General features: G+C 39.9%; 1 protein-coding gene across 1 annotated transcript; it reads left to right on the top strand.

Annotated features, from left to right (window-relative positions):
• The first annotated feature begins 1,153 nt into the window (after positions 1-1,153).
• Positions 1,154-11,999, top strand: LOC107290428 (dentin sialophosphoprotein). Its single transcript, XM_015819304.1, has 3 exons — positions 1,154-1,582; positions 7,580-7,648; positions 9,853-11,999. The coding sequence occupies exons 2-3, from the start codon at positions 7,595-7,597 to the stop codon at positions 11,638-11,640; spliced, it is 1,842 nt and encodes a 613-aa protein (XP_015674790.1). The 5' UTR covers positions 1,154-1,582; positions 7,580-7,594; the 3' UTR covers positions 11,641-11,999.
• The last annotated feature ends 507 nt before the right edge of the window (positions 12,000-12,506 follow it).

Raw genomic sequence — 12,506 nt, 5'->3', positions numbered from 1 at the left:
ATATGAACAATACCAATTTTGTATTTTCAGGCAAGCCACAGAGTGAAATCCAGTTATCTTTGGAATACACACTTATCCAAAAGTTGAAATGCAGTTTGATATATATTACAGAACAGCCTCTCTCTCTTCATGAAAATACTACTGAAATGATAATAGTCTGTACAACCTGTGGACATTAGATATAACTGCAAACAAAAGGCATGGAAAATGATGCATACAGATGCATAAACATTCAAGCTCAAAAAAAAAAAAGCCGAGGAATAGGATCAATTGAATTTATAAATGGAAAAATTTGAAACCGTGAGAAGTTGCAATGTCCATATTTGTCCTTCCTTAATCTCAAGCGTGGTGACCCATTGATGGAAGAGAACATTAATAGCATGCATATAGTCAGATTCAGCACAGAATAATAAAGTTGCAAGGGACCTTGGAGGTCTTCTAGTTCGACCCCCTACTCAAACAGAAAACCCTATACCATTTCAGACAAATGGTTTCATTTCAGTACAGTACTCTACAGTAAGGTGAATTTTAAAACTGAGGAAGCCAGCTGTTAAATTCAGAGAGCTGAAGCAGAAATGGTTATGTCTGCAGATAACACAGTGTGAATAACACTTTTAGGGTTAGATAGGACACTCTCTTCTAGCTAGGACCAAACTATATTTGGTTTTAATGTGCAGGTTTTTCTCAAAATGCAAATACCCAAAGCTGGGAATGCTAGCAATTACTGGAACTTCAGCAGAGAGGGAATTTAATGTCTGATCCTTAAGCAGCTGCATTTTGAATTTGGGGAGATGGTATATCAGTAGCTGTATGAATTTAGTGGTGAGAAAATGATGGCTCTGTAGTTGTTCTTTCAGCAACTGGAAATGATTAGAATGTGAGCTTGGACTTTCATAAAGTGGTTTTAATTCTTCTGGAAAATCATCATCTCCTTTGTTGTTATCTGAATATTCTTCCAAAATTTGACAGATAAAAATAGGAACATGATCTGTTCCCTTAAGATAATATGAAATTTAGACCAGAATGGAGTGAAGAAACTGTAATAAAAGCAAAATGCAAATACCCAAAGCTGGGAATGCTAGCAATTACTGGAACTTCAGCAGAGAGGGAATTTAATGTCTGCTGCTTAAGGCTTGCTACAAGTTAAAACCCCTATAGATTGCTAGAAGACAATTAAGATGTTAGGAGAATTCCTTTTATGTACTGGGAGATAGAAGTGAAAGAAAGAATGTCTGGCGACACCATGTTAAAAAAGTTATTTACTGGAAAAGTTAACCCTGATTTGGACAGCTGATATTAGGTAGACTTCCACTTAGAGGCCTTTCCCCTTATCATTATTTGCCCTTCTACTTGTTTTGAAACTTAGGAGGAAAAGATAACAGACGTAAAATCTGAAAAGGATGGTGTTAATATTCCTCTCATGTACTTTTGGGGTCTCTTTCCACAGTTTAATCAGATTTGATTGTCTTTTTCTGCTGGTGTGAATGCCTTTTGAACAATTACAGAAGCAAAATTCTGCTCTAGGAGACCTAGTCCGTTCCTCTACATTAATACAGATTTTTCTGGATAGCTCACAAGCAAGGTATGAAGGCTACAACTTTTTTTTTCTACCATTGCCTCTTCCTCTGTCTTCACTGGGATTCAGTTGTATATTATCCATGGTTCCACATGTCCATTTTGAGCAGCTATGGGGAAATTATATAATCAGCTGTTCCCAAGTTATAACATAGACAGAAGCTATTGAAAAGCCCAACAGCTGGATGGCTACAAGCTCCCCATCTTTGCTTTTGAGTAGAAGTGCTAGGTGGATCAATGTTATAACATCAACTTTGGAAAAAAATCATTGCTGGGTTTGGAGCAATATAATCCACCAATTAACCCATTCTGTGAAGCAGCATTTTGTTTTGTGTTACCAGACCTGAATTTATTGTCAATAAATGTTTAACTTTAGCAGAGAAAAATATCTCGCTCTGCCTTCTTCAAATTACTGTGCACAATTTCTCTAAGATGCCCCCTTTTTTTTCTTTAAGGGTAAAGACTCAATTGCTTATTTTAACCTCTTGCTCTTATTTGAAAGTTACCTCTGGTCATTTTACTGTTACAATAATGCTTTCCAAAGGTATTTGAAATGGAGAGAACCTACTGTATTCTCTTGGCAATTGGCTATTTCCACCCCACTGTGGAAAACATAAAAACCAAGTGGTTTGAGAAGAATGTTTCAATGGATACCTTGGTTTTAACCAAGCACAATAATAAACCCTTAAGTAGTTTAAAAAAGAATGTTGAGGTTTTTTTTACCTTATGATATACTGGACTTTCCCATCAATTTATTCTATATGTTTCTCTTGAAGCCCCTTTTCCCACCTAAATTGGGATGTCCCATCTTGTGACAGCTAGAAACCTATTATTATGAGTTCTCACCTCTCTGGTGGTTTCAGAGTGCCTGGACCTTTATAGCCACTGAGATAGCTCTTCCATGGTACAGAATATTTTGACCAGCATAGAGGAGATGATTAACAACTCATGTGGCTTCTTTGGTCTTGGGTGGCATATCAGCCCAAGGCCTGGTGTTGATAATTAAGGCCTACACGAGTATATTTGCTGTCCTGCCCTTTGAGAATAAAAAACCCAACAACCCTCAGCTAGTTATAGTGGTCACAATAAGAACTTCCAGATGTTCCTGGGATGCTGTAAATTCTTCAAATGCACAGAATGCAGAGAGAATATAATCTATGTGTGTGAATCAGTATATACGGCTTATTTGTCTTAATCACCACCTCATGAAGGTAAGAAACAATATTAGGTAGGAAGAATTGTGTACTTATTTAATTGTTGTTTCTTCTCAGTAGGTTTACTGAGACTATTTAGATAAATAGGGTGTTCATAAGATTACTTGCAAAGACCCTATCATTATCCAGAATAAGTTCTAACTCCAATAAGCCCCCAAAAAAGAAAAAAGAAAAAAAGAGAACAGGTTAGTGCTCATGGAACTCAAAGCTGACTTTAAACTACCACGGAGTTCTCTTTTTTGTATGCCTTATATTGCACAAGCAAGCACTTATGTAATTGCAAAGGCTTTGTGTTAAATATAGCAGCCTTTCATAACTTCAAGATTTTTGTCCCTTTTCTGTAAAAACCAATATATTTTTAGACTTCCCATGGATAGTCTACTATTAGCATCTTGCAATGACCCTGAGCCAATTTTACATGAATGGGAGACCTGTGTTCTACAACTGAAAAGAGCAGGTAGTTCTCCTCTAGTCTCGCTGTTCAGTTTTAAAACAACTGCCATTCACTAGACCAGTGGTGCTGAACCTATGGCACCCGTGCCAGAGGTGGCACTCAGAGCCCTCACTGTGGCACGCACCCTGTTGCCCCAGACCTGCCTTTCCCCATGCTCCCCTCCTCACCAGCAGCCCCCCTGGAGGAGAGTTGCCCCCGGGCGCGGCCCACGCACAGCAGCGCAGCCAAGGACAAGATTCCACCCTCACACCCCGTTGTGCGCAGATAATGGTGTGGGGCACGGGTGGAGGGCGTGGCCACCATGGCACTGCAGGGCCACCTGAGTGATCTGCTGTGGAGGCCATGGAGACAGTGGGTGGCCCTGTGGGCAGGCAGAGGCAGGCAGAGCAGGCGGGGGTAGGCAGGAGAGATAGGGCGGGTTTTGGGCAGTCTCTAAAAGGTTCTCCATCACTGCACTAGACCTTGACATTTTTAAGATGTGTGGACTTCAACTCCCAGAATTCCCCAGTCAGCCAGATATCTTAAAGCTGTCAATGTTGAAAAATACTGTATGAGAAATGTAGTTTGACTGAACAGAAGAAGTCTTGTTTGAAACCAGAACTACTAACACCCTCTTGATTTGAGTAATGAGAGTACAAAATTCTTCAGCAAAATTTTTGTGGCAAGAGTTCAAAATCCTCAATAGCCTCAATGAAACGTCTTTCTCCTCTCCTTTAGCTTCCCTTTTGACAGCTGTTCTAACTATTGTCTGGTCTAATATTAGTGAGCTTAATTTAAAAACTAGTGGACTGAATGGAACAAAAAAGCATGGGATCAACCATGGACCAGTGTTAGGTTTTACAACATATTATACAAAAAAAATACTCATCAACCTTCAGAGGAATCCCATACATATGACCTTCATTGACTTCAAAGCAGCTCTTGACAGTTTCTAGAGAACTGTGGAACAAATTGGAGATCTTATCCATTCATGGGTGCCTCCTGGCATTCTTTATTAAAATTCTGCTTGATAATTCCTTTATCTAAATTAGGTTTGACAACAGAGATCAGCTTTCTGCTCTGGGGCCTACTTCCAAAGTGTTGATCAGAGTGTATCTTAAAACATTTCCTATTTTTCCTATTTAATTGTTTGTATCCATTGGTGGGAAACAAATCACAAAACTGGAACATCTCCTGCCAGGACTGGTGGATAGATTTATTATTTCAATATGCAGATTATGAAGCCATTTTCTCAACTTCAGCGCTTGGACTAAGGCAGGGGTGTCAAACTCGCAACCTCACGTGATGTGTTGCAATGTATCGTGACTTTTTTTCCATTGCCAGCAATGGGGTAGGTGTGATTTTGTCATGACGCATCCGGCCTGTGGGACGGCAGTTTGACACCCCTGGACTAAGGAGAGCATTAGATCCAGTTGCCTCCCATTGTGCAGATAATGACCTGGTTATTAAATATAAATTATGTTTTTTTTCTCAAAGAGACCTTAAATACAAATGGCAAAATAACAGGAATGTTATTGAAAAGGTTAAGGCCTTTAATTATCTTGGAATTATTTTTCCTGCAACAGCTTAAATTCAGCTTTTAAAGGAAATGGTAAAAAAAGCCACAGCTACCATATTAAGGTCTTTTCATACAACAAGAGATGATTATATACCAGTTGAAGTAAAAAGTGTTGGAGGTTAAAGTAAGGGCACTTTGTTTGTTATGGCTTTCAACTACAGCTAGTCCTTGCTTAATGACCATTAATTAAGTTACAATGGTAGTGAAAAAAGGGATGTACTATTGACCCTCGCAGTTATGACCATCACAGCTTGCTGTGGTCATGTGATTGTCATTTGCAACCTTCCCAACCAGCATTCGGCAAGCAAAGTAAATAGGAAGCTGACAGGACATCATAAGCTGTGATCAGATGATGTCTTGCTTAATGACCACAGCCAGGACTGCTGGAACTGCCAATGTTAAGCAAGGCAGTCACGTGATAGTTCATTTAATGGCCACCTCACTTAGCGACTGAGTTCCCAGTCCGATTTAGGGTTGTTAAGCAAGAATTACGTGTATGTGCCTATAACGACATGGAGCTGTTAAAGGGCATTCAATCAGGATTTCTATGGGACTTTGGGGGACTCTCTAGTGCAGACATGTCAAACACAAGGCCTGGGGGCCAGATGTGGCCCGCAACGTGGTTTTATGTGGCCCGCGAAGCCATCCTGGAAACAGTGAGGGAATGGCCCCTGCTGCCTTGGCCCCGGCCCTGGCCGCCCGGGAGCCAATGTACAATTTTGTGGTGGCCATCTATGCTGAAACGCATTCAGTCTTAGCTCTACAAGGCCATCTGGAAACAGCGAGGGATCGGCCCCTGCTGCGTTGGCCCCGCCCCTGGCCAGCAAATGGCCCTCGCCTACTTCACATATCTGGCTTGATGGGCTCCGGGGAAGGGGTTTCGGCAGGCTCTTCCAGTGGACCATGCCTTGGCGCTTGCCCTGGTCCCACCCCCTTCTGCCAGAGACCCTCAAATATGTCCCACTCCTGCTCAGGCCCCCACAGGCACCCTTGATGCGAACGATGTAGAGCTGGCCATGCCCATCCAGTAGTCCACACCCACTCCAGCCACACCAGCCCAGTAGGCCGTGCCCACCCTGGCCACACCTACCCGGCCCCCCAAGGACAACCACAATGCTGATGCGGCCCTCAATGAAATTGTGTTTGACACCCCTGCTCTAGTGCATCCCAAACACAATTGTTTGCACTAAGATGAGAGGAGAGATAGCATTGTTAGCTATTAGTTTAAATTATTTTCAAATCAAATAGTTTCACTGCTCTAACTCTAAGCTAAATAGCAGCCTTCCTAGTGGAAATTATTTCATTTTCACCTTAAGTCCACTTTGTAGACTTTCACTTACTTGCACCAATCTCAATGGCTAGATAATTCTTTCAACAACGTACAGAGTGATTGACTTTCAAAATGTCTTACTTTATCCCAGAGAGACCAAAACAATAATAAGTCCTTATTATATATTGCTGCAGTGCCTTTTTATAGACATATTCATGCTGTATAAATATTTTCCCAATTTCAACATGATATTTGGAGAGGACATAGGATGACTAAGTCTCCTACTAACTAATCAGGAGGTGGAGATCTCAGGCAGTAAAGCCAAATTAAGTATCCTGATTATGACGGATTATAAAGGATAGTTTCAGGGGAGGTATTGTTATGTTATCTTAATATAATTTTATATATGCTTTGGTATATTTTAGCTGTATTTGAATTCCCATGTACTTATTTTATTAATAACTTTAAAGTTTTTCTATGGTGATAATAAAATAAACAATTTATTAAATAAGGAAAGGAACCATTTATTTTTCCTAAATGTCTCAAATGTACTATTTCAGGCTTTTCTGAGGGGACAATTTCAGCCTTCTGCGGGGGACAAAATGGCAACTGCCAATTCTGACGCTGTTCTCCCAATCTGATATCACACCCCACCCCATTTTGGTTCTGGGAATCCTACGCTGACTATGGAATTATGGGAAATGCAGTCCCAATATAGGAAAGTAGTAGTTTGGGGGAGGATGTTTTAGATATTATGAATGCTGCTAATAACAGGAATATATTATTTCTACTGGTAATAGAAACAATGTGATATAGGGATTAAGCTATTGATTAGGCTCAGGGAGATCCATGTTAAAGGCCATTTTCATCTATCAAAATTTATTGGTGTCTTTGGGCCAGTGAATCTCTCTCTCTCTTTCTCTCTCTCTCCCTCCCCCAAAATCTACCTTGAAAATTTGTTGCTAGGGATATCAAAGGAAGAGAGAATTCCATGTAAATCATTCTGAAAAATGGTTTGTGTGTGAATAAAACAAATAAAATAAAACAAATCCCAGCTGAAAGATATTAGATTAGAGAATGCTATCCCTGTATGTATCTCTAGTAATAATAATAATAAAGTTGGAAGGGACCTTGGAGGTCATCTAGTCCAACCCCCTGCTCAGGCAGGAAACCCTATTTTAGGGATGAGTAAGTTTATTGAAATTAAAGAGAAATTCTCAGAGTAGAGGTCCAGTAGACTACAGTTATTCTGGGATGAAACAATGATAAAATGGAACTATTAGTTCTACCACAAAACTTCAGTCTCGTATACAGTTCCATCTCCATCAGTCCTCAAATGTTCATTCTATGAAAGACTCTTGGGGCTCAAATAATATTGCTGACTGAATTTACCAAACATTCTGTTTCTGAAGGCAAATTATACAGAGTGAAATAAATATTGTCAACATTTGTATTATGAAATGCATTTCTTAGTATTAATGCTAAAATGTACTTTGGTTTCTTCATAGGTTACAATACCAAATATGAAGACTCTGCTTCTCCTTATCAGTATTCTTGGACTAGTTGTTGCTTCTCCTGTAAGTGAACTGAACTGTAACAAAAATTAACTACAACTGAAATTAGCTGTCTACATCTATTAGATGTAGACAGCTTAAATAAGCTTGATGATCAAGTAGTTAGATCCGGAGCAAACTTGCAAAATGGCTTGTCCAGAAAAAACATGGGAAAATAGAAAAGACGTTTCAAGGGAATTGGTGGAAACTATGTTAATTCATAAAAACTCTGCAAGATCAAAATTCACATGCTTGCAATAAGATTGTTTGCTTATGTTCTTTGTAGTTATGGACATGCTGACTAGGATTTCTGGGAATGATAATGGCTACATATCTAAAAATTGGGAAATTGCTATATTGACAACAGATGGCTTTGTGGCATATAATAACTGATTTAGTCTCATCATATGTTTTGCAGACATTTTTTGAAAAACATGAGTACAGATACAAGAGTGGAAATTCAGCTTTTCTTTTTACTTCACTGGCTGTTCCATGTTAGTGATTTAATAGCATCATTCAGCAGTTTGTTAAGTAATCTGTCAGTAATGGAGATGGGTTTATGCCATTCCAGTATTGACTGGCTAATGCTGTTTTCTGCCTGCCCCCTAAAATGGAGGTGGACAACCTGTGGCCCTTGAGCATAGGAAGTTCCTCAAACTTTGTGATGGGGGCAGTCTCAGGCAATTTCACAGATTACCCTATGCTAAAAATCTGTGGCACAGTATTGGAAAGAATTAAGAAATGAGAAGTAAATTAGGCATTAATAAATATATCTATCCTACATAGCACTAGTGCTTAGATTTATCTACTACTTCACAATGCTTTAGAGCAGGGGTCCCCAACCCCCAGTCCGTGGACCGGTATCGGGCCGCAGCATGACAGCAACCAGGCCACACAAACAAGCAAAACCCCATCCACCGGATGCAGGCAGCACACAAAACCACGCCCCCTCTGGTCCACAGAAAAACCTCTCTCCACATAACCGGTCCCTGGTGCCCAAAAGGTTGGGGACCTCTGCTTTACAGCACTCTCTGAGCAGTTTTATAGTGTTAGCAGATTGCCCCCAACAATCTGGGTCCTCATTTTACTGACCTCAAAAGGATGGAAGGCTGAGTCAACCTTGAGTTGGTCAGGATCGAACTCATGGGCAGAGTTTACCTGCAATGTCAATTACACAGTTTTCATATTCATTTCATATTGATGTTATTATTTTAATCCTTTCTTTCTTTCCTAATAAGTCTATTGTTTGTGTTATTTACCTAAATTATTAGAAATTTTTATATTTCATTTTTATGTTATTTAGTTGTACTTTTGTGTTTTCTGGTTTTATAAAGTTTTATCTAGTTATATCTTACAGTTAAAATTGTCCTTATTGGATTGATTGCAAATTTGTGCTGATTTATGACTATAATAAAACTTATTTATTTAAAAAAAATTATAGGATTCTCAGTGACTTCAGGCAGCTTACAAAGATAAAAACTTACAAAGCCAATATAAAAACAATAAAAAAATCAATAACTCCCACCCTCCTGGGGACAATAGTCAATCAAATAAGCCAGTTGATGGACTCCATCCTACCCTGGAGTCCCCAGACCATTGGCAAATTAGGTATTCAGGGCCTTGCAAAAGATACTTTATATTTATTCCCATTATGCTATTTCCTGTCATTATGCAATGTGTAAAAAAGAAGTCTAACAAGTAATAAGATAAAGAAATTATAATCATGAGATAAGAAAAGGAAATGTAACTAAATCTGGTTTACACCAAAAACATTCTGTATACGTAGCTCCCCATAATTTGACTTGCAATCATTGCAAATCAACCAGCTTTCTATTCTGTCTTGTGCAGTGTGTCATACGTGGCTTTGTGTTCTTTCAATTTCTCTCTTTCTGAGGATCTCATCAACTCCATCCAACTTTGACTTTCTCGATTTTCTCTTTCTTCTCTCTACATTTGTTCTTTCTTCTTGAGTTTGTTTTGATTTTGATCCTTATCACAGGATGTCAATAATTCTTTATCTTGAATACAAAGAGAATCACCAGTACAAAAGAAGTTTATTCAGTTAGCGATTCTCTTTGTATCCAAACTAAAGAATTATTGACATCCTATGATTCCTCAAGGCAAATTTAAAAAAAAAAGGGGGGGTTGCTCCAAAATCCACACTTTTGCATTATACTCCTCTAAATATGTTCACATGCTAATATTTTATGATTTTTTTTTTGTGACAGATCCAGAGGAGTGATGTACTTAGAAGAGACCCCAGGGGCAATATTAATTCTACTAATGTAGATCAAAAAATAATAGTTAATCCTGCCCATAAAAATGAGCAGAAGCAAAACAGAGATGGTAAACACCAGGAAGGAGGAATATTGCTCAACCTCAAGAAACAGCATGTTACAGCTGGAAAACTCTTTACAGGTGATGCTTTCATTCCCTACCAAGGGCATCAAAATGCAAAGGAGAGACTGCGGCTTCAGGACAGCATAGGACTTGCACAAACCACAAGTAACAACCAGTATAACAACCAGTATAATACACAGGAAAATCTGGGTCAACACCTTAAAAGCTCTCAGGTGGATCTTTTCAAAAAGACCAGCAATGTTGAAGAACATTACATTGAGGATAAGAGAGAGAACAGTGCAGTTCTAGGTCCAGCAGCCACAACAGGAAGCCCCAACATTCATGAGACAGATTCCTTTGCTGAAAAACAATATATTGAGGGATCCCAAACCAGAAATGGACTTAAGTCAAGAAAAGATGCTGATGTCTTCTCTAATGATCATTACAGTTTTGACAGCTTCAATTTATATGATGAGGGCATGCAAGGAGATGACCCAGGATATGCTGATGACTCTGATTCTAGTGAGAGCAATTCCAACCAGCACCCTGGGGCACCAGGTAGTTCCAGTGATTCAAATGATGAGGAATCAGAACAATCGAGCCACTCAGAACAATCGAACTCTGGAAGCCCAGGGGGTTCAAATGGATCCCAAGACTCCAGCAACCCAGATGACTCCAGTAGCTCAAGTGGCTCTAGTGATTCTAGTGACTCTAGTGATTCGAGCAGCTCCAGTGATTCAAGCAGCTCCAGTGCCTCTAGTGATTCGAGCAGCTCCAGTGATTCAAGCAGCTCCAGTGACTCCAGTGATTCAAGCAGCTCCAGTGCCTCTAGTGATTCGAGCAGCTCCAGTGATTCAAGCAGCTCCAGTGACTCCAGTGATTCAAGCAGCTCCAGTGACTCCAGTGATTCAAGCAGCTCCAGTGACTCCAGCGACTCAAGCAGCTCCAGTGACTCCAGTGATTCAAGCAGCGCCAGTGATTCAAACAGCTCCAGTGACTCTAGTGATTCAAACAGCTCTAGTGACTCCAGTGATTCTAGCAGTGCCAGTGATTCAAGCAGCTCCAGTGGTTCCAGTGATTCAAGCAGCTCCAGTGACTCCAGTGACTCCAACAGTTCTAGTGCTTCCAGTGATTCAAGCAGCTCCAGTGATTCCAGTGACTCCAACAGTTCTAGTGCTTCCAGTGATTCAAGCAGCTCCAGTGACTCCAACAGTTCCAGTGCCAGTGATTCGAGCAGCTCTAGTGATTCCAGTGACTCGAGCAGCTCCAGTTCCTCTAGTGATTCAAGCAGCTCCAGTGATTCAAGCAGCTCCAGTGACTCCAGTGATTCGAGTAGCTCCAGTGCCTCTAGTGATTCCAGCAGCTCCAGTGACTCCAGTGATTCGAGCAGCTCCAGTGCCTCTAGTGATTCTGGAGATTCTAGCAGTGATTCTAGTGACTCATCTAGCAGCTCAAGTAGCTCCAGTAATTCTAGTGATTCCAACAGCTCCAGTGATTCAAATGATTCCAGTGCCTCTAGTGATTCTGGTGATTCTTCTGAGTCCAGTAGCTCTAGTGATTCCAGTAGTCCAAGCGATTCTAGCAGCTCCAGTGCTTCCAATGCCTCCGATGATTCTAATGGCAATAGCAATTCCAGTGATTCTGGCAATTCCAGTAATTCCAGCGGTTCAAAATAAACTATCCGAGAGGCGAAAAAGTAGGAAAAAGCGGCACTTATGAATATAAGTCAAAATGGTAGCGTTGTTGGCAAAAGTGTAAATAGTACATTTCACTCTTATTTTGATAACTGCTTCACTCTATTAGGCAGGGAAGTCCAATGAAGTAAGAAATTCTTCAACCTTTTTATGCAACACTTCGTGTCTATTTTGGCTACTCTACTGACTTCACTATTGCAAAAAAGATAACTATCTATGATATGAAATATTCACAATTATGATAAAATCCAGAGTTCTCAAAAAATAACAACAACCCCACCACCCTACAAGCCCTAAACAATTTTTATGTTTCTCCAATAATAAAAGAACAGTTGCAACTGGTTCCAAACTATTTTGTCAGCAAAGGGTGCACTTTGAATTGATAACAGTGCTCTTTTTCCAGACATCCATTTGGAAACCAGAGTTCTACACGTGTACATGTCTGAACAGAGTTCCTCATGATTTCTTGAGGACTGTCACATTATTTAAGGTGGGCTAAAACCAATTGCTTGTACACCCTTTGCACTCACTATCACAATGTGGATTTATTTTTTATGAACGTAGCATAATGTCTGACTTGGCATAATATGTGAGTCCAGTTTTTGGGATGTATGGCTTCAACAACTGTATGAACACAAATGTATAGACCCGACCATTATAAATATAAGGTGTACTGCTCTAAATACAGAAAGAAAATTGCTCTCAAATGGATCGTGCATTACCAGATCTACAGAAACACATGCTTAAGCAATAAAAAAAATGCTACAGGCAGAAAGCGATGTCCAGTCAAAATTGAAAATGGTGGGGCCAATTTTACTCATCTGATGTTCTCTAGATGTCTCTAAACC

The sequence above is a fragment of the Protobothrops mucrosquamatus genome, unplaced genomic scaffold (assembly GCF_001527695.2).
Source record: "Protobothrops mucrosquamatus isolate PMUCROS unplaced genomic scaffold, P.Mucros_1.0 scaffold893, whole genome shotgun sequence".
NCBI lineage: Eukaryota > Metazoa > Chordata > Lepidosauria > Squamata > Viperidae > Protobothrops > Protobothrops mucrosquamatus.
Note: the sequence above shows the minus strand (reverse complement) of the source record. Positions and strands in the feature narration are given on the sequence as shown.

Excerpts from the sequence above, each read along its gene's own strand:
- LOC107290428 (XM_015819304.1), top strand. The coding sequence starts at position 7,595 with ATGAAGACTCTGCTTCTCCTTATCAGTATTCTTGGACTAGTTGTTGCT. Across the intron at positions 7,649-9,852 it reads GACTAGTTGTTGCTTCTCCT|ATCCAGAGGAGTGATGTACT; the intron begins GTAAGTGAACTG and ends TTTTTGTGACAG.